This window comes from Amblyraja radiata, chromosome X, assembly GCF_010909765.2.
Source record: "Amblyraja radiata isolate CabotCenter1 chromosome X, sAmbRad1.1.pri, whole genome shotgun sequence".
Classification (NCBI taxonomy): domain Eukaryota; kingdom Metazoa; phylum Chordata; class Chondrichthyes; order Rajiformes; family Rajidae; genus Amblyraja; species Amblyraja radiata.
Window position 1 is genome coordinate 11255596 of NC_045999.1, and position 27499 is coordinate 11283094.

Genomic DNA, 27499 nt, shown 5'->3' on the forward strand with positions numbered 1-27499 from the left:
TAATGTTTTTACAACATTCCCCATTCTCTCTGCTGCCTCTGCTGGAGGGAGGGGGAGTGACTATAAAACCAGGAAGTGGTGTGCCTCAATCAGTCTCTGCAAGTGGTGTGCCTCAATCAGTCTCTGCAAGTGGTGTGCCTCAATCAGTCTCTGCAAGTGGTGTGCCTCAATCAGTCTCTGCAAGTGGTGTGCCTCAATCAGAGCTTTGAATGACACTGACAAATGTCTACAGCACTGTGAGTACCCTTAATTTGGTTTGAAAATGAAAATATGGTTAGAGGTAAAAAAGCACTGCCTGCAAATGGTTGTTTGGGTTTGGGTTGAAGTAAAAAGGCACTCTCTCCCCCCCCCCCCCCCCTCCCTCTCCTCCCCTCCTCCTCTCCCCCCTCCCTCTCCTCCCCCCTCTCCCCTCTCCTCCCCCTCTCCCCTCTCCCCTCTCCTCTCCCCCCCCTCCCTCTCCTCTCCCCCCCCTCCCTCTCCTCTCCCCCTCCCTCTCCTCTCCCCCCCTCCCTCTCCTCTCCCCCTCCCTCTCCTCCCCCCCCCCTCTCTCTCCTCTCCCCCCTCCCTCTCCTCTCCCCCCCCCCCTCTCCTCTCCCCCCCCCCCTCCTCTCCCCCTCCCCCCCCTCCCTCTCCTCCCCCCTCCCTCCCTCGCCTCTCCCCTCCCTCCCTCTCCTCTCCCCTCCCTCCCTCTCCTCTCCCCTCCCTCTCCTCCCCTCCTCTCCTCCCCTCCCCCTCCTCCCCCCCTCTCCTCCCCCCCCTCCTTCAATCCCCCCCCTGTCCTCCACTCCCCCCCCTCTCCTCCTCCCCCTCCATCCCCTCCCCCACCGTCCCTCCCCTAAACCCCCCTCCCCTCCACACACCCCTACACCCTCCCTGCTCCCCACCTCTCCCCCGCCCCTCATCTCACCCCCCTCTCAGCACTCCCCCTCTCCCCCCCTCTCTCTCTCTCTCCCCCCTCCTCTCCTCCATTAGCGTGAGTGCGGGAGGGGGGGGGTAGTTAGTGTGTGATGCTGCATGCCGCCTCCCCCCCCCACAACCGCAAGTTGGGGGAACAGACCCAACGGGTCTGCACTTGGTCTAGTAAATAGCTATAAATCTGACGTTCTTTCTGACCGGTTTCCTCCACGGCAAGAAAAGCCCAAATTCCCGTGCAATCGGTATAAAGAAGAATATATAGCTATCTGAGTAGATAGTGAAATTACACAAAAGGATATGATTGATGAGTTGTCCATGAACAAGATTAATATATTTCCAATATCTTCACAAGGTCTAAGGAAGATGGAGTATACCAAATCATTCTTGATTTGGCTAGTCTGAACATGGGCTGGGAATATAACCATTTTACAATGGATTTTTCATTCAGCAAAATTGCTGATTATTGAGGATTGCATTATGGCCTCAATCGATCTCAAAGATGCATTTTTTCCGGTACCAATACATGAGAGTCACAGGAAATAGTTGACATGCTCATCGTAGGAAAGACGATATATGACACAGAGGTAGCTGATTTAGCAACCTAGACACTCCTAGAAGATCTAGGATTTGATACTCTTCCTGGAAAGTCCAGGCTTGAGCCAACAAAAATGATTGCATATCTAAGATTTCTCATAAACTTTTCAGATAGGTCTGTGACCCTACCTACAGATAAGAACAGAATTTTGTAGATGCATGCATAGGCTTACTTAAGAATAGAAGTCTACTATACGACAGATTGCGAGGGTGATAGGCAAGCTGGTAGCTGCCTTCCCAGCTGTGGGGCCATGCATTATAGAAGCCTGGATCGTGAGAAGGTTTTTGCCCCAAAATTGAACATGGGACATGTTGATAGATGTATGAGACTGACGACAGAGTCGATGTCCGAATTCCATTGGGGGATTGAGCACACACGAGGGTACAGGGTTCATTGTACCTAGTAAGCCCATAATAACACTATAAAGTGAGGGCTGGGGTGTAACTGACACCTATACTAGTTGTGATGGTAAGTGGAATGAGGATGAGTTGAGACATGGCCATAAAATATGGCCACAACTATTTGGAAATGCTAGCAGCATTCCAGGCAATGAGAACGTATTGTGGAAATGACCATGATATGCAAATCAGGCTACATCAGGGCAATACAACAGCAGTAGCATATACTAACCATATGGGTAGCTGTAAGTCTCAAACATGTGATGCACAAGCAAAGTCCATTTGGGCGCGGTGTACAAGAGGAAAATATGGGTGTCAGCTGCACATCTGCCACGTAGGTACAAAACTGAAGCAGACACCAGGTCAAGAAATTCCTCATTTTGCTTTATCGGAAGATGTCTTCAAAAGATAATTCAAGACAAGGCACCAGGTATTATAGTAGTGCCAAATTGGCCTACTCAACCATGGTTTCCATTGTAAAAAGGTCTGCTGAAAGAAGCTCCTATATTTGCTCACAGACACAAACAGTTGTTGGTTCAACCTGTCACTTGTGCACTGCATCCACTGCATGATCGTATTGATTTATTAATTTGCAGGATTTAAAGAGACCCTTCGAGTTTATAGGACTATCCAGCAGGACAGTTGACGTGATCACTACAGCTTGGCGAGATGGCACAAGAAAGCAGTATGCTACCCACATAAAACAGGGGAAAAGTTGTGTGAGGAGACACATGTGAACTACCTTAAAGCAGAAGTAGCTGAGATTTGGGGATTTCTTTCAGTTTGGTTTTATGAGAAGCGACTAAGTTATAGCGCAATTAACACTGCTCGCAGTGCCTTATCATCGTATCTAGTGCTTGGATTGGGACAACAAATGATTGGCTCTCACCCACTGGTGACAATGTTTATGGGAGGTGTCTTTAATATGAACCCTCTAAAGCCTAGATACAAAGAAATGTGGAATGTGTAATCAGTATTATATTTTTTTACGCAAATTCGCACCAGCTGCATCTCTAACTTGGGGCAGCTACTCATAAGTTAGTCATAGCACTTATTTCAGCACGAAGAGTTCAGTCTTTACGTAATCGCCGTCTAGATAACTCGGTCATATCTGACAAGAGGGCAGCATTTTAACGTGGGTAGCGTTTAACATTTAACGTGCCCTCCACTCCCAACCCTGAATCTCATACATTTAATTAGGTAAGTCAAGGGTTATTAATCTTTCTATAGCTTGAATCTGGTTTGCGTGAACTGTGGCTTCATACAGTGGCTCTGAAGATTGATGCGCATGCGGACTAGCGGGTTCTTCACGTAGTCTCTCACTCCATCTTCTCATAAAATAAAGATCAAACTTCAAACGGTAAGTTCTCGTTTAATCCTTCTATAAGTCTGGCTCATTAAATGCTGGCCACACTCTGGCATCCAGGAAACAGTTACTTGTCAGTTCCCCTTTAGCAAATACTTTTGAAGTGTAGTAAACCATACAGTCAGGAACCTGTCAATCATCTCCCACCGGTTATTCTGGAAACTCTATTGGAAAATAAAGTTTAATTTGATTAAATTTCAACAGCTCTGCATGTGCAAAATGCACCCCTTACCTTGACAAGCTCCAGTTCGGATATTGGGAATAAAGCCACGGCGGCATGGTTGTGGCTGGGCAGGGCACATCTCACAGGGATGTCCCCACGCTCGTCCAACTGTTGCGCAGCAAAGGGTTTTGGTGCAGACAATGCCAGTGAGTTGTCCTTGGCACATTTGGTTGTTTACTGATGTGAAACATGGTCCAGTCCTGTAATCTAAAATAAATAGTTATGTTAGAAAACTGCATAATAATTAAGAAAGCCATTTTTTCCAAAACTTTAGAAAACTCTTTCCTGATATCTAAATTATTTATCTTGAAGTTAAATAATATAAAATTATTCTTGACAGTACGTAATTATTAAATTTGGCAAATGCCCGACTAGCAATTAAAAAAAAAAAATCTATTATCAAAATGCATTAACGTCCATCTAAGCAATATTTACACAAATATTAATGCTCCTATATATATATATATATTGTTAAAAGCTTCAAAAAACACAAAGTGGTGGAGTAACTCAGTAAATCAGTGGGTTCATCTGAACTGCTGAGTTACTCTAGCATTTTTTGTCTTTTTCTTTGTAAACCCGCATCTGAAGATCCTTGTGTCAAAATGTTAAAAGGCTTTGTCAAGACAAAAAAAATTGCAAACTCTACGTTTTATAATTCTATATATTTCAGATATTCAATTTCAACATTAATATCATTTGACAAGATAAATGAGTAGAGGAAAACAGCGAAAATATTTATTACCAGTTATTCCAATTCCAAATAGTTAGTGGTAAAGATAGTATATGTATTTGATAGAATAAGGTCTGATGCTCTACTTATGGTTTAAAGGGGTGCAGGCACCTCAGATAGTCTAGTACCTAGAGATAGTGAATGAGTGAAATGCAGTTGATAGAAAAGTAATTAAGTTTTATTCTACTGCTGTATACAGTGATGCAAGTCCAACAATTCCAATAGATGGAATTAGAAAAGATCTATGATTACTTTGTTACTGCTCAAGAAGTTGAAAAATATATTGTGTCAATAAGTCACTGTGAGGCAACATGTGAATCCTCAAATGTGCTCGGAGTTGTAATTCTCAAGCCCCACCTGATCCTCCATCCCCTTATTTTCGTGTACTAAAATCTATCAATCACAATAATTAAGCATAGTAAAAAAAAAAAATAATAATAATTTCAATAAAGTGCAAAATGAACAAATCCCAATATCTATGATGCCGAGATCTACCTTTTCTGATCTGAGGAAACAGCTTCTATCTGTTAATCCCTCTCACAATCCTTTATCACTCAATGAGATCAGCTCTAATTCCTATAGAATCCAGTGAATTGAAGCTAATTTTACTTCAATTTTTTTTAAGTATAACCAAATTGCAGCATGAATCAATTTAATGAATCTACTCTGCATTGCAACCCTGGAGTCAATAATGCATTAAGGTGCAAGAATTTCTTATTCTTATCTTTTAGGCAGTCACTTGGGATCAAGGGTGACTTAAGGGCCTGTCCCACTTCGGCGTCATTTACGCGACAGGCCGGCAGTGACCGACGCGTGGCAGTCAAAACTCAGCGCTCTTTATACCTGGGTGATCACGTGGTGCAGCGCTCAAATGATGCGGCTAATGGGCGGTGACGCTTGATTACGGACGTTGACGCAAGGTGACGCATAATAAATGAGCATAGGCAATGTTTGTGCGTCACAGTGCATAATCATGCGTCAACACGCGCTACAAGTAAGCCATCAGTACATCAGTGTACGCCATCAGTACGTCAGCGTGCGCAAGGGATACGTCACGCAGGTGGCACGCGAGGATTTTGAACATTCCAAAATCCTGGGGCAATAGGGAAGCACCGCGAGTTACCGCGCATCACTACGCACCAACCAATTTTTAGGATGTCACGTAAATGACACACAAATTACGCCCAAGTGGGACAGGCCCTTTACGTTTACTGGTTCTGTAAATTCTGAGATGACTGTGGAGCCACCTGCAGACAAGGCAAGGTGGATAGTGGGGAAAAGAGAGAAAGGACCAGGGTAAAGACCACGAGTGAGACAGAGAGTTTGGTTGGTGGGCGTGAAGGATAGAGTTGTAGATTGGAGATTGCGAGGGGAATGATGGAGGAAAATAGCTCTAATTGAGTCTGGGGTGGGAAGAGTGGATGGCACAGAAATCTGTCGTTGGGAAGAAAATGATAAGAGGTAAATTGGTGGTGAAAAAGAGAGAAAATGGTGTTTGGGGAAGCAAATACAGGAGGGAGGAGTTGTGATTTCACTCAATCCCAAAACTGTAGGGGTTTCAGTGTTTAGTTTAGTTTAATCTATTATTGTCAAGTACAGTGAATTATTATTGAGGTTCAGTGAAAAGCTTTTTGTTGTGTACTAACCAATCAGTGAAAAAATTACACATGATTATAGTCAAGCTGTCCACAGTGTGCAGATGCAGGATAAAGGGTATAACGTTTAGTGCAAGATAAAGTCCTGTAAAGTCTGATTATAGTCTAGTTATGAAGGTCTCCAATGAGGTCGATGAGAGGTCAGGACCGCTTTCTAGTTGTTGAGAAGATAGTTCAGTTGCCTGCGATAACAGCTGGGAAGAAACTGTCCCTGAATCTGGCTGGAATGCGTTTTCAAACTTCTGTACCTCTTGCCTGATGGGAGAAGGGGGAAGAGGGAGTGACAGGGGTGAGACTTGCCCTCAATTATGCTGGCGGCCTTGCCGAGGCAGCATGATGCGTAGCTGGAGTCAATGTAAATGATGCTGGTTTGCGGGATGGCTGGGCTATGTCCACAACACTATGCAATTTATTTTGGTCTTGGATGGAGTTGTTCCCAAACCATGCTTTGATTCATCCCGATAAAATGCTTTCTACAGAGAAGTTGATGAGGGCTGTTGGGTATATGCCAAACTTCCGAAGCCTTCTAAGGAAGTTGAGATATTGGTGTGCTTTCTTGGCCATTGCTTTGATGTGACTGGTCCAGGACAAGTCGCTGGTGATATTTATTCCTAAGAACATCCATCTCTACTTTGGCTCCATCAATGTCTCATTTGGCATGCACTACACGAAGTACTTGCTGATGAAATCAGTGACATACTCATTTAGGTGTCCTCTTCTTTTCTAATTATTTTTTAATCTTTCTTCATTCTCTATCACTTGATCAATACATTCTCACTCCTACCTTTCATTCTCTGCTTACAACCCTTTTCCGTGGTCCTCTCATATTGATTGCAATGGTTTCTGACAAGAATTAATAGCTGATGTTAAGCAGGAACGATCTGCCAACAGAGTATTGGGAGTAGTCTAAAGAATGACAGCATGGGTTCACTGAAGGTTGTTTGGGGCATTGGGGAATCTCCAAGTCAACAAACTGGGCATCAGCAGGAAAATAATTTAAAAACTCCTTCTCCTATTAGCTCCCTGCTAAACTACATAATATGTTACTTTATATTACATTAACTGTAATTACAATGTAATTAAGTGACAGCCCTAACATCAAGCCAGAATTACTTTCACAACCATGTTCAGCAGATACCTTGTTTCTACAATTGCAATGGTACACTCTGAAACAATCGAAATAAATTGGATGTGCCCACATTTTATTTGCATACTGGTAATACTTTTAACCGTCTAGGTCTTTCTCTTTCATGCTGAAATACTGTTCATCGTGGAAACACAAGGAACTGCAGAGGCAAGATTCAAGATTGAAGAGAGTTTATTGTCATGTGTCCCTGAAAGGACAATGAAATTCTTGCTTTGCTTCAGCACAACAGAACACAGCATTAACTACAAAACAGATCAAGGTATCCATATACCATTGTATAAATATATACACACATGAATAAATAAACTGATAAAGTGCAAATAACAGATAATGGGTTATTAATGTTCAGAGTTTTGTCAGAGCCAAGTTTAATAACCTGATGGCTGTGGGGAAGTAGCTATTCCTGAACCTGGTCGTTGCAGTCTTCAGGCTCCTGTACCTCTACCTGAAGGTAGCGGGGTGATGAGTGTGTGGCCAGGATGATGTGGGTCCTTAATGATACTGCCAGCCTTTTTGAGGCAGCGACTGCGGTAGATCTCCTCGATGGAAGGGAGGTCAGAGCCGATGATGGACTGGGCAGTGTTTACCACTTTTTGTAGACTTTTCCTCTCCAGGGTGCTCAAGTTGCCGAACCAAGCCACGATGCCACCGGTCAGCATGCTCTCTACTGTGCACCTGTAGAAGTTAGAGAGAGTCCTCCTTGACAAACCAACTCTCCGTAATCTTCTCAGGAAGTACAGGCGCTGATGTGCTTTCTTAATAATAGCATCAGTGTTCTCGGACCAGGAAAGATCTTCAGAGATGTGCAAATCTTCGACAAAACACAACGTGCTGGAGGAACTCAGCGGGTCAGGCAACATCTGTGGAGGGACTGGAGAAGCAACATTTTGGACTGATTGGCTACTTGTAGCGATGTTACAAAACCTGCCTTCAGCGGCGCTGCAGTTCTGCCACTGGCCGTGTGCGCGACTCTGGCGCCTTTGAGGGGGGAGGGAGGCAGGATTAAAATGCAGTTTTGTACTGCCTGTCAGAGGCGGATTTCCTCGGGCTGCTAGCCGATGAAGAAAATCGATCGGACTTCCGTTCCCAGTTTATTTTTATTTTTTAATTCGCTGGACAATTTAATAATTGAATTAAAATAAAAAGTGACTTCTAACACCCTCAACGCCTACAATGTGACGAATCGCAAGAATGGGACAAAACAAAGGGTAAACTGTTTATTTTACATATAATCTTGCTTCTTGGGATGGCTTTAATCTAATTTTACGTTGCGAAAATTTTATTTGGGCCCCGTACGAACCGGCCATGTCTTTCCTGCTGATATGGAGTTCAAATTCACCGCAACCGCAACGTTCCAATCGATTGCATTCCAGAATCACCCACTCGCTAGATGATTAAAATGCTCCATTTTTTTGGACAATCATGTCATAAGTCATCTAAATTGTCTACATTTTCGGTTATTCTCTTTCCACGATCATTATTTTTAAACTAAATATTCACAACAGTTTGAGTCACATTGTGCAAAAAACAATAATTTTGATTATATTTTGAGTGGATGTTTCTGGATTAATTTATGGGAATTAAGCATTACATTCCTTCCATTTGGCCTATAAATTCATGACAGTGAGATTTAAAAATTATGTTATGTTGTGAATTTTTGTGTGAATGTTATTTGGACACAGGTTATTTAAAAATATTAACCTTTTCTTAAGAAATGGATAGATGTTTAGATCTAGTAATTGAATTTAGATGAAAAGATTAAATTGATTTGATGAAACTGATGAAAATGAATTTCTTGTTGGGTATTTACTATATGTTTTAGCGTTTACCTTTATTTATAATAACTGAAAAATTAATTCAGTTCTCTTAATTTTTAAGAAAGTTATGGGCTTTTGACTGTCCTCGATCACAGCTTTTGAGTTAAGTCAATGGAAAAGCAATAGGGAACAAGATGCTAATTTCCGAGTATGAAAATGACCATAACTTTTTAAATACTGAAGATATGAAAGTGAATTAGACAAATTAAACTTATTTTTATGCTTTATCTGATGGGATAAATTGCACTTGATTTTTAAAATCTCAAAATGTTGTAACATTGCTACTAATTGGCACAAAGAATGTGCTGAATTAGATACAATTTTGAAGAAAATCTGAACTTCTGTGGACCTTAAGCAGCAGCAGGATTATCTATATCTAGATGAGCCATGTGGATCACCTGGGGAACTATGCAAGGATTCTTTTTATTGACTATAGTTCAGCTTTCAATGCAATCATCCCAGACATACTAGTCAACAAGCTGTCGGACTTAGTCTTCCCCCCTCTCACCTGCGCCTGGATAAAGGACTTCCTCAATAACTGCCCACAGTCAAAATGGGCCCCCACTGCTCCTCCATCCTCACTCTCAGCACTGGTTCTCCACAGGGCTGTGTGCTGATTCCACTCCTCTATACTCTGTACACTTACGACTGCTCTCCCATCCACTCCACAAACTCCATTATTAAATTCGCGGAAAACAAAGGAAATGGTCATCGACTTCAGAAGGCTCAGAATGCCCCGCTCATCAACGGGGACTGTGACGAGAGGGTTTCCACCTTCAAATTCCTGGGAACGCACATCGCGTAGGACCTCTCCTGGACTTCCAACACTTCAGCGGTGGTAAAAAAGACCGAGCAGCGATTGCACTTCCTGAGAGTGCTAAGGAAGAACAGTTTAGAGGAGAAGCTACTAGTGACCTTCTACCGCTCCACCATCGAGAGTGTGCCGGCATATTGTATCACGGAGTGGTATGCCAGCTGCTTAGCAGCAGAAAGGAGAGCACTGCAGAGAGTGATCAAAAATGCCCAGAAAATCATCGGCTGCCCTCTGCCTTCCCTGGATGCCATCTCCAGCTCTCGGAGCCTCCGAAGAGCCAGGAAAATGATCAAAGACCACTTCCATCCTGGACAGTCACTGTTCAACCTGTCCTCTGGTAAGTGGTACAGGTGCGTCAAAAGCCGGACAAACAGACTCAAGAACAGTTTCTTTCCCTGGGCCATTAGAACTCTAAATTCCTCAACTATCCACATGACATGAGAATGCTGTCATCAATTCAACTATAAAACAGACCACTCAGTTAATATTTCCTCTTTTTTTTTTTGAATTCTTTAAAAATATTTACTAAATTTAATGTAATAGTCACCCAGTGCAAAATAACGTACAATGACAATAAAGGCTTATTATTATTATTGTTGTATTTATCTATCTATATCTATCTGTATACTATTGAAAGTCTTGTCTGTCTGTCTGTCTGTCTGTGACATAAAGGAACTACGGCAAAACATAACAGTGCGAAAATTCTGGCAGAACCTTAGTTTTTTCCCTGTGGTCATTCGTATCAAGTTTCTTCACATTTGATGTTATATTTTACAAGAAACTTTACATTTATAAACTTAAAAACTCAAGATTTGGAATAAAGGGGGGACCTACGCCAAAATGGTACACGGTAGCGCATAATATTTTACATCACCTTACGCACCTTTGTCCTTTGGTCGTACCTGTCAAGTTTCGTTCAGATCGGTGTTATATTTAACAAGTTATTGACATTTAAAAGTTAAGAAAAAACACTTTGAGAACAATAACTTGACAGATGCTGTGACAGTTGATGGGAGATTCTGGCAGTTTGCAGCTATGATGTCACAATGGGATCTCACAGTTCTCCAATCACAATGGGATCTCATTTACATAAGCTGCCGTGAACAGTCCTCCACCCGACAATGACATAACAATGGGATCTCAGCTGCCAATCAACAGTGTTGGGATAAGCTCCACCCAGAGCAATGAGAGATTTCTTATATTGTTGTAAGGAGAGGTAGCGAGTGGGGGAGGGGAGGAGAAGAAATGTTATTTAAACATTGTGTTTAGTGGGGGAGTGCAAAAGGGTAGAGGTGAGTGAGGGAGTGGAGGGGAGGAGAGGGGAGAGAAGAGGGACGAATGATTGGCTCCGTGGAGTGCCAAAGCCGCCGCCAACGTGAGGTTTCATTAAAAAAAAATTAAACTTTAAAAACGTCAGCCGCACCTGATACTTGGGGGCTATGGGTAAGTGGTGGAATATTGCATTGGGGGAACGGGTTGTGTTGAGGGAACGGGTGAGTGGTGGAAATGGGTTGCGTTGGGAGTTGATGGGCATATAAGAGAGAGAATAGGTTACAGGGAAAATCGGATTGACAGGAATGCTCTAAGAGCCAGCATGGACTCAATTTACTAAATTCTTTCTATTTTGTAAGAAAATATAAAATTAAAATATAAATATTTGCTGGACTTAAATTTTAAATTACGTCTTACATTTTGGTGGACTGCAGCAAAATTGAAATCAACAAAAATCATTGGAGAAAACTCACCACAGTATGAAGATACACAGATCATTAAGGAAGATTGTTGTGCTTTTTACTGGCCTAATGTCTCGCCCCAGCACTCATTGCACTTCGAAAGTGCAATGTCCTACAATCATCTTTAGCAGCTTTATCAAAGTCATATGTTCATCAAAATATCAAACATGAGAATATTTTTAGAATATTTCTGTACAAATCCTCTGATAACAAAGCAGTCAGCAAGATCTAGACAACATTCAGGCATCAGAAGCGTCAAGGAAGACTACGAGGGAGCTCCAATGCGGAGATCACAGGCGGGCTCTGATGCAGAGACCACAGGGGATGCTCTGGCGCGAAGACCAGGGTGCTCCGACACCGAGGCCACAGGAGAGCTCCTACACGGAGACCACATGGGCATTAGTGAGCGAAAAGAATTGCTTACATAAGTCTGAGTTTACATAATTCGTCTAAGTCAGCGAATGCCTGTATTAACAATTTAGTTGATGAGCCTATCTAATGTATGCATGTTTGTAGACGATACAAAGCTAGGTGGCAGTACAAGCTGTAAGAGGGATACAAGAGGGTACAGTGAGGCTGTGAATTGGTGAGGACGTTGCAGATGGCACAAAATGTGGATAAATATTAGGATAAGCCACCTAGTACACAAAAATAGAAAAGCAGATTAAAAGGTTTTTTAAAAGAGATTATTCATCCATAGAGTCCTTACTACCTCAACATACAGGTCCACCTCAGTGAAGTGTTTGTAACCCGGACAGTTCATAGCAGAGGATGCGTGTAGTCCCGCTGCAACTGGCAAATCCACTCTGTTGGTCACCCAAACACTTAATCATACGACAGAGTCTCCCTAGTCCTCACCTTCCACCCCATTCAGTACATAATCCCTAGTCCTCACCTTCCACCCCATACGGTACATATCTGCAACGGGATCCCACCATTAGCCACATCTTCCCATCTCCACCCCTTTCCGCTTTCCGCAGAGACCGTTCCCTCCGCAACTCCTTGGTCAACTCGTCCCTTCCCACACAAACGACCCCCTACCCAGGTACGTACCCCTGCAATCACAGGAGATTCACTTGCACCTCCTCCAACCTCATCTACTATATCTGCTGTTCCAGGTGTGGACTCCTATATATCGGTGAGACCAGGCACAGGCTCAGCAATCATTTCACTGAACACCTCCGCTCAGTCCACCTAAACCTACCGGTTGCTAAACACTTTAACTCCCCCTCCCATTCGCACACTGACCTTTCTGTCCTGGGGCTCTTCCAATGTCAGAGTGAGGCCCAGCACAAATTGGAGGAACAGCACCTCAAATTTCGCTTGGGCAGCTTATACCCCAGTGGTATGAACATTGACTTCTCTAACTTCAAGTAATCCTTGCTTTCCCTCCCTCTGCCTTCCCAGTTCTCCGACCAGTCTTACTGTCTCCGACGACATTTTATCTCTGTTTGCTTTGTTGTTACCTTCTCCCAGCTAACAATGGTCTATTCTACATTTTCCTTGATCTACATTTGCTTTGTCCTGTTTTCACACCTCACGCTTCCTTATCTATGTATCTCCCTCTCCCCTGACATGAATCTAAAGAAGGGTCTCGACCCGAAACATCACCCATTCCTTCTTTCCAGAGATGCGGCCCATCCCGCTGAGTTACTCCAGCATTTTGTGTCTATCTTCGGTTTAAACCAGCATCTGCAGTTCCTTCCGACACTTGATCATACGTACAAGCTTTGCTTAGATTATATGTTCGTAAACTGGAGAGAAACTGCAAGAACAATCCAAATCATCCAACTCCTCATCCTCTCCCTAATACCCAAAACAAGTCTTTGCTTTCTCATAATTATCCAGTTCCTTTTTGAATCTGAACCCTGGCAGTACCTTCCTACTATGACTTCCTCCTTACTATGATACTCAATTCAAGACTGATGAGGACAATGAATGAATGAATGAATGAATGAATGAATGAATGAATGAATGAATGAATACGTTTATTGTCATTGCACAATACTGTGCAACGAAATTCCATTACATCTCCTCCGGTTAAAAAAATACAAACACGACAACCATTAACACATATGTACACTTATTAGTAAAAAATAAATAGGTATTTTAAAAGAATTTAAAAGAATTTGGCGGCATTTCTTGGAATTACATTTTGCTTCCCCAGCATTCTCTGTTGGAATTTAGCTCTTTTATAGCACATGGGTAGAAACTATTCTTTAGTCTACCGGTGCGAGCCTTCAGAGTCCTGAATCGCCTCCCAGAGGGTAGCAGAGTAAAAAGGTGGTTGGCAGCGTGGGATGTGTCCTGCTTGATATTTGTGGCCCGGCGCAAGCATCGGGCCCTATATATGTCATCCAAGGAGGGCAGTTGGGCGTTTGTAATGTTCTGCGCAGTTTTTATAATTCCTTGCAACGCCCTCCTCTCAGCCACAGTACAGCTAGCAAACCACACCAGGATTCCATAGGAGAGGATACTCTCCACGGCGCATCGGTAGAAGGACAACAGCAGCGGCTGTGAGACGTTTGCTCTCCGCAGAGACCTCAGGAAATACAGCCGCTGATGTGACTTCTTCACGAGAGTGACGGTGTTCATTTGCCATTTGAGGTCCTGGGAGATGTTTATTCCCAGGAACTTAAAGCCAGTGACTCTCTCCACCATGTCTCCTTTGATGTATAAGGGAGCAGGTTCCTCTCTCCTCTTCCTCCTGAAGTCAACGACCAGCTCTTTTGTCTGATGGATTGAGTACCAGGTTGTTTTTGGTACACCAGACAGTCAGTTTTTGGACTTCATCCCTGTAGGCAGACTCGTCGTTGTTGTTTATCAGTCCCACCACAGTCGTGTCGTCCGCAAACTTGATGATCCTGTTTGTACTGTGTGTTGGTATACAATCATAAGTGTATATTGTATACAAGATGGGACTCAGCACACATCCTTGTGGCGCTCCTGTGCTGTGCGTCAGGACTGGGGAGTAATTGGACCCCATCCTGACAGTCTGTGGGCGATCTGTTAGAAAGTCCTTAATCCATCCGCATGTGTTTGCATTAACACCCAGATCAGACAGTTTGTCCACCATTCTGCTGGGGATGATTGTATTAAATGCAGAACTAAAATCTACAAATAACATCCTCACATATGAGCCAGGATGCTCCAGATGTGTCAGTGCAGAATGTAGAGCTGTGTTGATGGCATCTTCCGTTGACCTATTAGCTCTATACTCAAATTGATGCTGATCCAGGATGGGTGGGAGTGAGGACTTAATGTGGGCCAGGACCAGCCGTTCAAAACATTTCATCATGGTCGAAGTGAGAGCAACAGGTCTATAGTCATTCAAGCTCTTAATGAATGTTTTTTTGGGTACAGGCACGATGGTAGCAGTCTTAAAGCATTTAGGGACAGTGCACGTTAACAGAGAGAGGTTAAAGATTTTGCTAAAAACCTCCGCTAACTGGTCTGCACAGTCCCGCAATACTCTCCCTGGGATGCCATCTGGTCCAGCAGCCTTCCTGGGGTTGACCCTGCGGAGTGTTCTTCTGACGTCCTCCGTACTCACAGCGAGTGGCGGGTTGTCAGTGCTGGGTGCGGCTGCAGGTGCAGGCTCTGCCTCATTCAGCTCAAACCGGGCGAAAAAATGGTTGAGCTCCCCAGCTAGCGAGTTGTTACTGCTGCAGATGATCGGCCCCCCCTTGCCCTTATAGTTCGTGAGTTGCTGAATGCCCTGCCAGACACGCCGAGGGTCCCTCTCGTTGAAATACCCCTCTATCCTTCTTCCATAGGCTGTCTTTGCCTCCTTAATGGCTCTCTTTAGTTTAGATCTGGCAGTGCTGTACAATTCATCACTGCCAGATCTAAAGGCTGAGTTCCGTTCTCTCAGCAGGTTCCTGACATCCCTGGTCATCCATGGTTTATTGTTTGGGTAGCACCTGACCTCCCTGTTGACAGTGACGTTGTCAATACAGTTCTGTATATAGAACATGACTGTGGATGTATATTCATGTATGTCCTGGTTTGCAAACAAGTCCCACTCGGTGCGCTCAAAACAGTCCTGAAGTTGGGCGGCAGCGCCCTCGGGCCAATTCAAGACTGATGAGGACAAATGTGCCAAAAGCCTTCTTCAACACTCTATCTACCTGTGATGCCACTTTCAGGGAACCACGTGCTTGTACTCCTAGATCTCACAGGTCTGCAACACTCCCCAGGCCCCTACCATTCACCAGGAAGGTCCTGCCCTAATTTGTCATTTCCAACGGCAACATCTCACTCTTTTCTGCATTGACTGCATTAGTCATTGCTCGGATAGCCGATTAAGATCCTACTGTAATTCTTGATAATCGTCCTCACTGTCTCCGATACCACCTATTTTAGTATAATCTGCAAACTTATAAATCATACCTTGGTCATTCTTAACCGAATCATTGATATAAACGACATGTAGAATGATATAGAAAGAAATGGGCCCAGCAACAACTCGAGGCATAAACTTCCGCCACCACCCTTTGCTTCCTACCGTGAACTGGATTCTGTATCCAGTTGAAGACACAAAGTGCTGGTGTAACTCAGCAGGTCAACCTGCATCTCTGGAAAACATGGACACGGGATGTTTTGGGTTGGGATCCTTCTTCAGACTGAACGCCAAGGGAAAAAAAGCTACAAGAGGATTATCAGTACAAGCTGACTCTTCATCTGTATCAACCTATTACCTGCCAGGCTTTGTCCTGCCCTCCTCTCTTCCAGCTTTATTTGTGTCTTTTGCAAACCGTCATCTGCAGTTCCATGTTTCTGTATTCAGTTTGGAAGCAAGATCTCACTTCCAGAGCAGCCTACCACGTGGAACCTGAATTCCATATCAACTTTCTTGATTACTTCTTCAAAGCAATGTACAAGACATGATCTCCAACATACAAAAACATGCTGTCAGTCCCTAATGAACTCCTATCTATCCAAATTCATGTACATCTTATCCCTCAGAATCATGTCCAATAATTTCCTACCACAGATGTTAGGATTACTGGTTTATAATTTCCAGGCTTTTCTTTTCAGCCCTTCTTAAATAGAGAGCATATCTTGGCACCAAGACATCTCCACGTTAGTTATGGAGAAACTGCAGGAAATTAGCATTGAGGTAACCATATAACCATATAACAATTACAGCATGGAAACAGGCCATCTCGGCCCTTCTAGTCCGTGCCGAACACTTACTCTCACCTAGTCCCATCTACCTGCACTCAGCCCATAACCCTCCATTCTTTTCCCGTCCATATACCTATCCAATTTATTTTTAAATGATAAAATCAAACCTGCCTCCATCACTTCCACTGGTGTGTCTCCGTCCCCACTCTATGCCTCTCTCCCCCCCCTCCCCCTCCCTCCCCCCTCCTCTCTCTCTCTCCCTCCCCCCTCCTCTCTCTCTCTCCCTCCCCCTCTCTCTCTCCCCCCCCCTCTCTCTCTCTCTCTCTCTCTCCACCATCTCTCTCTCCACCCCCTCTCTCTCTCCCTCCCCCCTCACTCACTCCCTCTCCCTCACCCCCTCTCTCCCCCCGCTCTCTCTCCCCTCCCCCTCTTCCCCCCCTCCCTCTCGCCCCCCTCCCTCTCTCGCCCCCTCTCTCTCGCCCCCTCCCTCTCTCTCGCCCCCCCCCTCCCTCTCCCCTACCCCCCTGCCCTCCCCTAAACCCCCTTCCCCCTCCCCTCCACAACCCCCTTCCCTCCACCACCTCCCTTCCCCCCACCTCTCCCCCTCCCTTCCCCCACCCCTCCCTTCTCACCCCATCTCACCCCTTCACATCCTCCCCTCTCTCCTCCCATCTCTCTCTCCCCTCCTCCCCCACCCTCCCCCCCCCCCCCAATCCTCTCCCCCTGTCTCTTGCCCTTCTGTCTCTGCCTCTCTCCCCATTCTCTCTCTGCCCTCACTCTCTACCCCCCTCTCCCTCTCTAGACGTGCCTGCGAATTGGGGGCTATGCGTCAGTGGATAGGAACGGTTATGGGGTAAAAGGATCTAATTAATAATATTAATATAATATCAAGGGGGTAGTTAGTGTGGGGGTGGTTAGTGTGTGTGACGCCGCATGCCGCCCCCCCCCCCCCCCCCCGCAAACGCGCGTTGGGGGAACAGGTCTAGTAACTATTAAAACTCTGATCTTGGATATGTGTGTGTGTATATAATCACATCTTCTCAAAAAAACGACATGCTAACGGTAAGATTTTTACATATTCCGGTAGAGATTTTTTCTGTGCAGTCCAAAATCGCCTTATCTGAAAAATTCATGCTTTATTTCTCAAATTATTAATGAAAATGTTTAAAAATACTTTGAATTTAAAATGGTTTTAACTTTAAAATCATTCCTCAAAGCTTCCAATACACTTTGATACAAAGTTGCAAGACAGCAACACTGAAATTTTCAGCTCAATGGCATCTAACAGCAAGTGCACCTGACATTTGCAACAATGTTGCCATCATAGCTCAAGGCAGGACAGGAGGGGGAGGGTCAATTGGTATTGCAATTGGGGATTGATATATTTTTTAACTCCAGTGCTGGGGGAGGCTCACAAGCTATGATCTTTGCTGAGGAGTGTTCGAATCTTATCTTGGGCATTGGGTTGAGTTGGAGGACCACGCCTCCCGTGGGGGCTACGGGTAGGGGACGGGTGAATTGGGTCTAGTATAGCATTAAATTAGTCTTCAACGGGTCTGCACTTGGTCTGGTATAGCCGTCCTAAATTAGTCTTCTTGCCTCAGAGTCACTTTGTTTGTGTAATCGTTTTATACACTATTCAATGGTTAGAATTACAGCAATCAATGTGAATGGTTTGAACCCTTCACTCTGGTGTCTTCATTTCAAGCATTTTGAATACATTGTTTTGGAGCAATAACTTGTAAATATTCCCACTGCATGACTTTACGATTCAATTCAACAGGGAAAAAATGTTATGTAAAAGCAATTTTTTTTAATGGAAAATTTACGATTTGGACATGGTTCCAATCAATTTTTATCCTCATCTATTTATTTCATTTATTTCATCAGAACTTTATATTTAGTCTTAAATTTATTAAATTAACTTTTATTATAACTTGTTTGAATATACATTTTAAGTAAGCCATCATTTGTTCCGCATGAAGTGAATATGGTAAGGGACTGAAGTAACAATTAATTTTGTTACTTCATCAGGAAGCTACAGTATCCATCTTTTAATGTAATCAAGCAATTTCAATTCATTATAGTTTTCGAATTTGTACATACTTATTTTTAATTTTCAAGGCACGTTGTAAATTACTATGGCAATACACGTGAATTTATTGTGAGAGAAAAACTGGTTCTGTATGCATAATGAAATCAAATAGCTATTTTCTCCAAGATAAACTGTTAAATTGGCTGTTATTTGTATTGTACATAGAAGTGTAACCCAGAAGTACAAAATGGTAACCATGTCTCATCTTCATGATACAAAACTATAAGTAACTGCAAATAATTAACTTAACATAACTTTCCCTTATGGAGTTCAAAATCCAGTTCCAATTTACAAAACCTCTCATGCTTCTCTTCAGATGTTATTCTCATCAAATTATTTATCCGTAGTTAAACTTTGTAATATTTGCAATAAATACAAGAGTTATTTTTAATAGCTAATTGCTATTTCCAGCAAGTATATTAAGGACTATTCCATTTTCCTGCATGTCTTACAAAACACTACAAAGGAACTGTTCTACCTTTTCAGTAAAGCAAATTTGATTACTAAGCAGCTTGTGTTCATTTTAAAACAGACTTAATGCTCCACCTTACAGACATGCTGGCTCCAGCTGAATGCAAGATCACCATTTCCAAAATCTCTGACAAAAGTGCCACGTTGAACCAAACTTGAATCATGCACAAAGGAGAGAAAACAGGAACTTCTGATATTAGGGATAGCGGATAGAGTTTTACATTTAGTCTGACTAAAGCTATAGAGAACTGGAATTCAAAAGTAAATATTTCCTCTGACCATATTTCCCCAAACTCCCCCCTAACACCCACACGCTTCCCCTACCCCCACAACACCTCCCTACCCCACACCCCCCCCCACCCCACCCCACAACCCCCCCCCCCAAAAAAACACTTTTACAAGAATCATTATTCCACGCCCTGCCCGTTAGCCGCGTACGATGTCACAATGGGACCCCAAATCTAATTTACGTTAAAAATTGCGATTTTCAAAAAATATCCGTTTTAATCAATTTCTTCCGTTTTCATTCACAATGACATCACAATCGGATCGCGAATCTCATTTACATACAAAATCCCGATTTTCAATAACACTCCGTTTTAATCAAATTCTTGAGGGGGGTTTCATTTTTTAAAAAACATCGCGATTTTCATTGTGAGGGCGTGGGATAAGGGGTAGTTGAGGAGTGGGGGAGCAGGGGGATAGAGGGAGAGGAGAGGGGTAGGGAGGGGAAAGTGGGGGAGGTGAGGAGGGAGAGTGAGGAAGGGGGGGGGATGGAGAGGAGGGGGAGTGGGGGATAGAGAGGAGGGCAGTGGGGGAGGTGTGGAGGGAGAGTGGGGGTTGGGATAGTGGGAGGCGAGGAGTGGAGGTGGGGGATAGAGGGATAGGAGGGGGATAGGGATGGGAGAGGGGTTATGTAGGGAGTGACTAAGGGTAGGGGAAAGGAGAGGGAGGGAGGGTGTGGGAAGGGGAGGAGGAGGGGGAAAGAAGAGTGAGGGTGAGGAGGAGGAAGGATGAGGGGGAATGGAGGATGAGGGAGAATGGAGGATAGGGGTAGGAAGAAGGATGGCGAGGTGCAGTTGGGGGAGGGTTGCCGTGACTCGCAACACAATGGGGATCTCTGGCGTCACAACGGGAACCCCTCAGCCAGGCCTGCGCAGTATTGCCTGCGAAGTATTGCCTTGGGGACGGGGCCCAACCTGGTCTCGTAATCTAAAAATCTTGGCCCTATATTCAATTCTATGTTACTGACAAATGCCATAGTAGGCAGTGGATCCAATTGTGATCTCTGCAAGACCAATGGCAAAGCACACCACTCAAGCCTTCCCTTCATTTTGACCTTAATTTACATGTTCATCAGCATCCTTTGGAGGTATAGATCCAGATTTTGAAGTTGTCCTTTTTTACTTGTTATCAATGCATTAGATCCAAATGCTAATTATCACATCTCATTCTTAAAAGACTTGGGTGGAGTCAGAAGGCGAGTCAAACATTGATGGGATGGGAGGAGGCGATTTGGCCCATAATGTACATAAAAGCCAATAATGGAGTAACTTAACGTTCTCCCAATTCCTGGCTCTTGGTCGGTTTCAGTTAACAAATCACATTCTTGCTGAAGTGTGGTAACCAGAACTTCAGTATTCTGACTATAGATGAACTGTGTTTTATATGTATCTAATTTGCAATTAACATTAGCCAATGAAGGCAAGAGCCCTGTTTGCATTCTTAACCTCATCTGCCTGTTCTGTTACTTTCAATGATCTACTGACATGCACTCCAAGATCATTATGCCCTTCTAATAATAATAATAATAATAATAATATATTTTATTGTCATTGCACATAAGCGCAACGAGATTTGGTATGCAGCTTCCATCCGATGTCATAACATAAATAACTATAAGATTTAGATTTAGATACCCCGAGTACATGGATTGTAAAAAGAACAGTAAAATAGTCGAAACAGTTCAAACAGACTAAAGTGCAGATGTGTCTGTGCGACGTGACCATCCGAGGGAGACAGTCCAGGGGGGTGGGGGGCACTCAGCAGGGCTGGTTCAGAGCCGCTATAGCTCTGGGAATGAAGCTGTTCCTGAGTCTGGAGGTTCGGGCGTAGAAGGCCTTGTAACGTCTGCCGGAGGGAAGTAGTTCGAACAGTCCGTTACAAGGGTGTGAGGAGTCTTTGTGAATGCTGACGGCCTTCTACTAATCGCTAAGGGACTAGTAGGCCAAGGAAGACCTCCACAGCTGATGACAGAATTCTCCCTATAATAAAGAAAAATCCCCAAACACCTGTCCGACAGATCAGAAACACTCTTCAGGAGTCAGGTGTGTGTATTTGTCAATGACCACCGTACGCAGAAGACTTCATGAACAGAAATAGAGGCTACACTGCAAGATGCAAACTGGTTAGCCCTTGCTTTCCCTCTCTCTCCATCCCCTTCCCCTTTCCAGTTCTCTCACCAGTCTTACTGTCTCCGACTACATTGTATCTCTGTCCCGCCCACTCCCCTGACATCAGTCTGAAGAAGTGTCTCGACCCGAAACATCACCCATTCGTTTTCTCCAGAGATGCTGCCTGCTGAGTTACTCCAGCATTTTGTGTCTACCATCAACTATCATCTGATATCTATTCTAAACCACTGACTCCCACAATTATCTCGCCTACATTTCTTCCCACCCTGCCTTCTGCAAAGACTCTATCCCCTACTCCCAATTCCTCCATCTATGCTGCATGTGCTCCCAAGATGAGGTGTTTCATACCGGGACATCCGAGATGTCCTCATTCTTTAGGGAACGGGAGTTCCCCTCTTCTATCATAGTTGAGGCCCTCACACTTGTCTATCTTCAGTGTAAACCAGCATCTGCAGTTCCTTCCTACACTTACTAATTGATAAAACGACTGAGGAATTCCTCCAGTGACGTTCCAGGGTGACAACAATTTGTCACCAACAACCACAAAAATCTTCCTTTGTGGATGGAATAATATGAGACTATGGCCAGTTACGCTCGATTCCCATTGACTTCAATTATGATTGGACACCTTGATACCACACTCGGGCAAATACTGCCTCAAAGTCAAGTGCAGTCTCTCAACTTGCTTCTGATTCAGCTCTTTTTAATCTATATTTAACCAAGGATGCAATTCAATCTGGAGGCAAGTAGTCCTGACGGAAAACAAACTGTACAATTTATCATTAGGTGTTTCTTGAAAGCATCTTCCTCAATATCTTCCATAAAATTGCTGACGATTAAGAGCAGACTGATGAAACGATACTTGAACAGATTCGATGTCTTGCTTCGAGTGAACAATCCTTTGTGAGTAATGTTTCTCATTGTTGAGTAGAGGCCAACATTGCAGCTTTATTCAAGCATTTTATCTGAGGCACAGCTGGGCCTAGAATGCAGATATTCAGCATCACAACCAGGTTGCTGAAGCCCATAATGTTTACACTCTGCTTCACCAGCATTCTATGGAGGAACAGATAAAGCCTCCATTGTCCAATAACAAGTAATGCAAGTCATAAACAAATCAAAACAGCATGAATTACCAAAGGAAATCGCCATGTTTATTGCCCATGATATGATAAAGTATTTGCTTAATACTGTATTGTAAACATAATTCTCAATAACTAGTAGAGAGAATCATACAGTAAATCCCCAATGAACCTTGATTGGATCAAAATTTATCAATAGGAGTGACAAAACCTGCGAGAAATAATTCTAATAAAATCTTCATTTTAATACACATTCATGAATCTGTCATTGTTTTATAATCATGCCAACAATTACTCTTTGCTCAGCTGCGATCTCTGTCAATAAATAATAATATTTGCCCATAATATAGTCAGAAACATCACATTATAACTCTTCAGCCATGATTTCCTGCAATTTGAAGAACAGCTGTATTCACTCCTATTGTCTTTAGTACATGACCTGGTCACCCCTATTGAAATCTCCAAACTCATCAGCTCTTCCAAACCCACTACCTGCTCCCTCGACCCGCTCCCCTGCTGAAGTCCTGCCTCCCCGTTCTCTGCCCCTACCTCACTAATCTCTTCAACTCCTCATTGTCCCAAGGAATCGTCCCCTCCGCTTTCAAAACTGCTGCTGTCACACCAATCTTAAAGAAACCTGGTCTTGATCCCTCCTCTCTCATTAACTACCGCCCAATCTCAAACCTCCCCTTTCTTTCAAAAACCCTGGAGTGTATCGTTGTGTCGCAACTTCATTCCCACCTCCTTGCGTATAACCTACTTGAACCCCTCCAATTTGGCTTTCGCACCCTCCATAGCACAGAAACTGCTCTCCTCAAAGACCTCCTCACCTCTGCTGACACTGGTTCCCTCAACATCCTCATCCTCCACGACCTGAGCGCAGCCTTCGATACAGTGAAACATAACATCCTGCTCACCAGACTCAAAGACATCGGCATTGAAGGCTCTGCACTCAGCTGGCTCCGTTCCTACCTTTCCAACAGATCCCACTTTATCTCTCTCCACAACCACACCTCTGCTACAGCCACAGTCACTCAAGGCGTTACTTAAGGCTCCGTACTCGGCCCCCTCCTCTTCATCATCTACATCCTCCCCCTTGGTCAGATACTCCGCCACTTCAACCTGGACTTCCACTGTTACGCCGATGACACCCAGATCTACCTTGGCACCAAATCCCCCCACAACCCCCCCCCCCTCCCATATCAACTCCTGTTTGTCAGCTATAAAAACCTGGATGCAACATAACTTCCTCAAACTCAACAGCGATAAGACAGAATTCCTCCTCATAGGCTCCAAAGCCACACTCAGCAAAATCAATAACCCCACTCTCACCATCGACGGCACCACTGTCTCCCCATCTCCCAAGGCCCGCAACCTTGGCGTGATCTTTGATTCCACCCTCTCCCTTGAGCCTCACATCCGCCATGTCATTAAAACCTCCTTCTTTCATCTCCACAACATCGCCAAACTCAGACCCTCTCTCACACCTCCCGCTGCTGAAAGACTCATCCATGCCTTCATCCCCTCCCGACTGGACTATTGCAACTCACTTCTCCTTGGCATCAGCTCCACCTACATCAACCGACTCCAACTGTTCCAGAACGCAGCCGCCCGACTCATCACCCACACCAAATCCTGGCATCACATCACTCCAGTCCTCAAACAACTTCATTGGCTTCCCATCTCCCACCGGATCACCTACAAAATCCTGATCCTCACCTACAAAGCCCTCCACCATCTGGCCCCCCCATATCTCACTGACCTCCTCTCCCCCTACCAACCCTCACGGTCCCTCAGATCCACATCAGCCACTCTCCTCTCCATCCACTAGTCCAACCTCCGCAGTTTTGGGGACAGAGCCTTCTCCAGGGCAGCTCCCAGGCTCTGGAACTCCCTCCCCCAACTGATCCGCAATTCCGTGTCCCTCACCATCTTCCAGTCCCGCCTCAAGACCCATCTCTTCACCTCTGCCTATCCTTAGCCCCACGTCCCCCTCCCTTTTCATCTGTGCACTAATTGCCTCATATTGTGTTTTGAATTGTATTCTGTCTTTACTTTGTGTACTAGTCATGTCTCTACTATTTATTTCATTCCCCTTACATGTTTTTCCTCTACCTGCTAAATTTTTGTAAGGTGTCCTTGAGACTCTTGAAAGGCGCCCATAAATAAAATGTATTATTATTATTATTATTATATTCCATCTGGACAAAACGAGAGGTCATGATGCTTGCTTCTGCAACATCTGGAGGAAATTCTCCCTTTCAATGTCCCAAACTAAGCAAATAACATGCACAGGCATAAGCTTCTCAAGGCTTTTTCAATTCTCCCTGAATACAGATATTAATGCATTATTTGCAAAAATACACTTGACTGCACAATTTTACAAATTAATTCATCAGTAAAATTTCTTCTTGTGGGCAGGTAGACTGCCTGCAGATGGAGGATAATGATGAATTTTTGGGAACTGTTCAATTTGAGAACAATCCTGTTTGGTATTCGTGGTTTACATGGACATTAGTGAGGTTTTGACAAGATCATACATGGTAAGCTGTTCAGAAAGATAAGTCACAAGAACTGCAAGATGCTTGAGTAAAAAATGAAGTGCTGGAGGAACACAGCAGGTTAGGTAGCATTTATGGAGGGAAATGGACAAGTGTCATTTTGGGTCAGGTCCCAGTGAAAGTCATGTCCCTTTTCTTGCTGCAGCAGAATGCACATTGCAACAATGCAATGAGTTCTTCAGATACTTGGAGAAGAGATCAGAAAATGATCCCAGTGGCGACTTTCTGTGAGGCAGACAGCAGAGAACCTCCTTCATATTAATTCCTATCAGACTTGCATGCATTCTTGAAAAGTCACAATGACAGTGGATTAAGAAAATTCAAGAGGTGATCATCTAAAACATTGACTATTGTTCTTTCTATAGAAGAGAGAGAGAGAGAGAGAGCGCGCAGCAGCAGCAGCAAGATGGCGCTCACTGGAGCAAGATGGCGCCTGCCTGCGGCGACTTTTGCGGAGCTCCGGAACAACTACAACTTCCAACAACTTACCTGGATGAGAAAAACGGCAGAAATCGGTGCCGTTTCGGACAAGCTGCTTGAGCACCATTTTCCCACGCTGGCTGTGAAACTCCCGACCTGCCTGAGGATCCCAGGTACGGTACCTGGAGACCCCGGGATGACCCCCAGAGCCGACAGGCTGGATCTTGTAGGAACAACGGAGCTGGAGCTGCCGACTTTGAGGGAACCCCCGTTCGTTACGGAGCTGGAGCTGCCGTCTGTGAGGGAATCCCCGTTCCAGCGCAGGTCCACAGAAACAGCAGGTACAGCAAGCACAGTACCTCAAAACAAAGGGGAAGCCTCCATTGTGTTCGGAAACGTGGCCGACAGGCAGGACTTCAGGTCAGAATGAAGCGCAGGGGACTTCGGCCCCCTCTCCCTACTATCCTACTGGCCAACGTACAGTCCCTTGAAAACAAAGTGGAGGACTTAAGGGCAAGGCTGCTTTATCAAAGGGAGCTGAGGGAATGCTCTGTGTTCTGTTTCACAGAGACATGGCTCACCCCCAGCTCCCCAGACTCAGCGGTCCAGCCTGAAGGGTTCTCCATCCACCGTATGGACCGTACCCTGGCATCTGGGAAAGGGAGAGGAGGGGGCGTCTGCCTCATGTTCAACTCTGCGTGGTGTTCAGACGTGGCAGTACTTTCCAACTCCTGCTCTCCACACCTCAAACATCTGCCGGTGAAGTGCCGTCCCTTCTACCTCCCAAGGGAATTCACCTCCTTTATCCTGACCGCGGTCTACATCCCACCCCAGGCAGACGTCTGTCTGGCACTGGAGGAGCTGCACGCCGTGGTCAACAAACACCAGACGTCTTACCCCGAGGCATTTACCACCATTGCTGGGGGCTTCAATAAGGCAAACCTAAAGAAATTACTCCCTAACTTCCACCAACATGTCTCCAGCTGCACCAGAGGACCTAACACCCTCGACCACTGCTACACCACCATCAAGAATGCCTATCGTTTTATCCCTCGCCCTCACTTCGGTAAATCCGACCATACCGCGGTGCTGCTTCTTCCTGCCTACAGACAGCAATTGAAGAGCGCACCCCCAGAAGTGAGGACAGTACGGAGCTGGTCGGGGGGGGGGGGGGGGGGGGGGGGGGGGGGAGGCAGAGGAACAACTCCAGGACTGTTTGGAGTCCGTAGACTGGGCAATGTTCAAGGACTCGGCAACGGACTTGAACGAATAAGCCAGTCGTTACAGACTTCGTAAAGAAATGTGTGGAGGACTGCATCCCTACAAAAACATTCCGAGTGTTCCCCAATCAGAAACCTTGGATGAACTTTGAGATCCGCACTCTTCTGAAGTCAAGACACAGGGCATTCACTTCCAATGATACAGTGGCCTACATGAAGTCCAGATACGACCTTGGTAAGGCCATCAAAAAGGCCAAAAGGGACTTCTGCTCCAAACTGGAGGATGAGACAGATGTTCGGCAGCTGTGGCGGGGCCTGAATGCAATCACCTCATACAAGGCAAAACCAGGAGGCAGCTCGAATGTCGGCGAAACATCACTCCCTGACGAGCTTTGATAGGGAGAATACTGATGTGCCTTCCCGATCCCCCATTCGCTGTGATGGCATTTCAGTCTCAGTCACAGAGGCCGACGTCAGGAAATCCTTCAGAGGGGTCAACCCCCGAAAAGCACCTGGACCTGATGGTATACCGAGTCGTGTTCTAAAAACCTGTGCGGACCAACTGGCTGTAGTTTTTACGGACATTTTCAACCTCTCACTTCTGAGGTCCCCACCAGTTTTAAAAGGGAATCAATTATACCAGTGCCCAAGAAGAGTAAGGTGACGTGCCTCAATGACTATCGACCAGTGGCACTAACGCCGGTGGTGATGAA

At 44.7% G+C, this 27499-nt stretch overlaps 1 protein-coding gene across 1 annotated transcript in view; it reads right to left on the reverse strand.

Annotated features, from left to right (window-relative positions):
* fbn1 (fibrillin 1) overlaps positions 1–27499 on the reverse strand; it is a 326717-nt gene that overhangs the window by 254249 nt on the left and 44969 nt on the right. The window contains exon 6 of the mRNA XM_033014876.1: positions 3507–3704. Within this exon, the coding sequence (XP_032870767.1) occupies positions 3507–3704 (198 nt within the window). The remainder of the gene's footprint in view (positions 1–3506; positions 3705–27499) is intronic.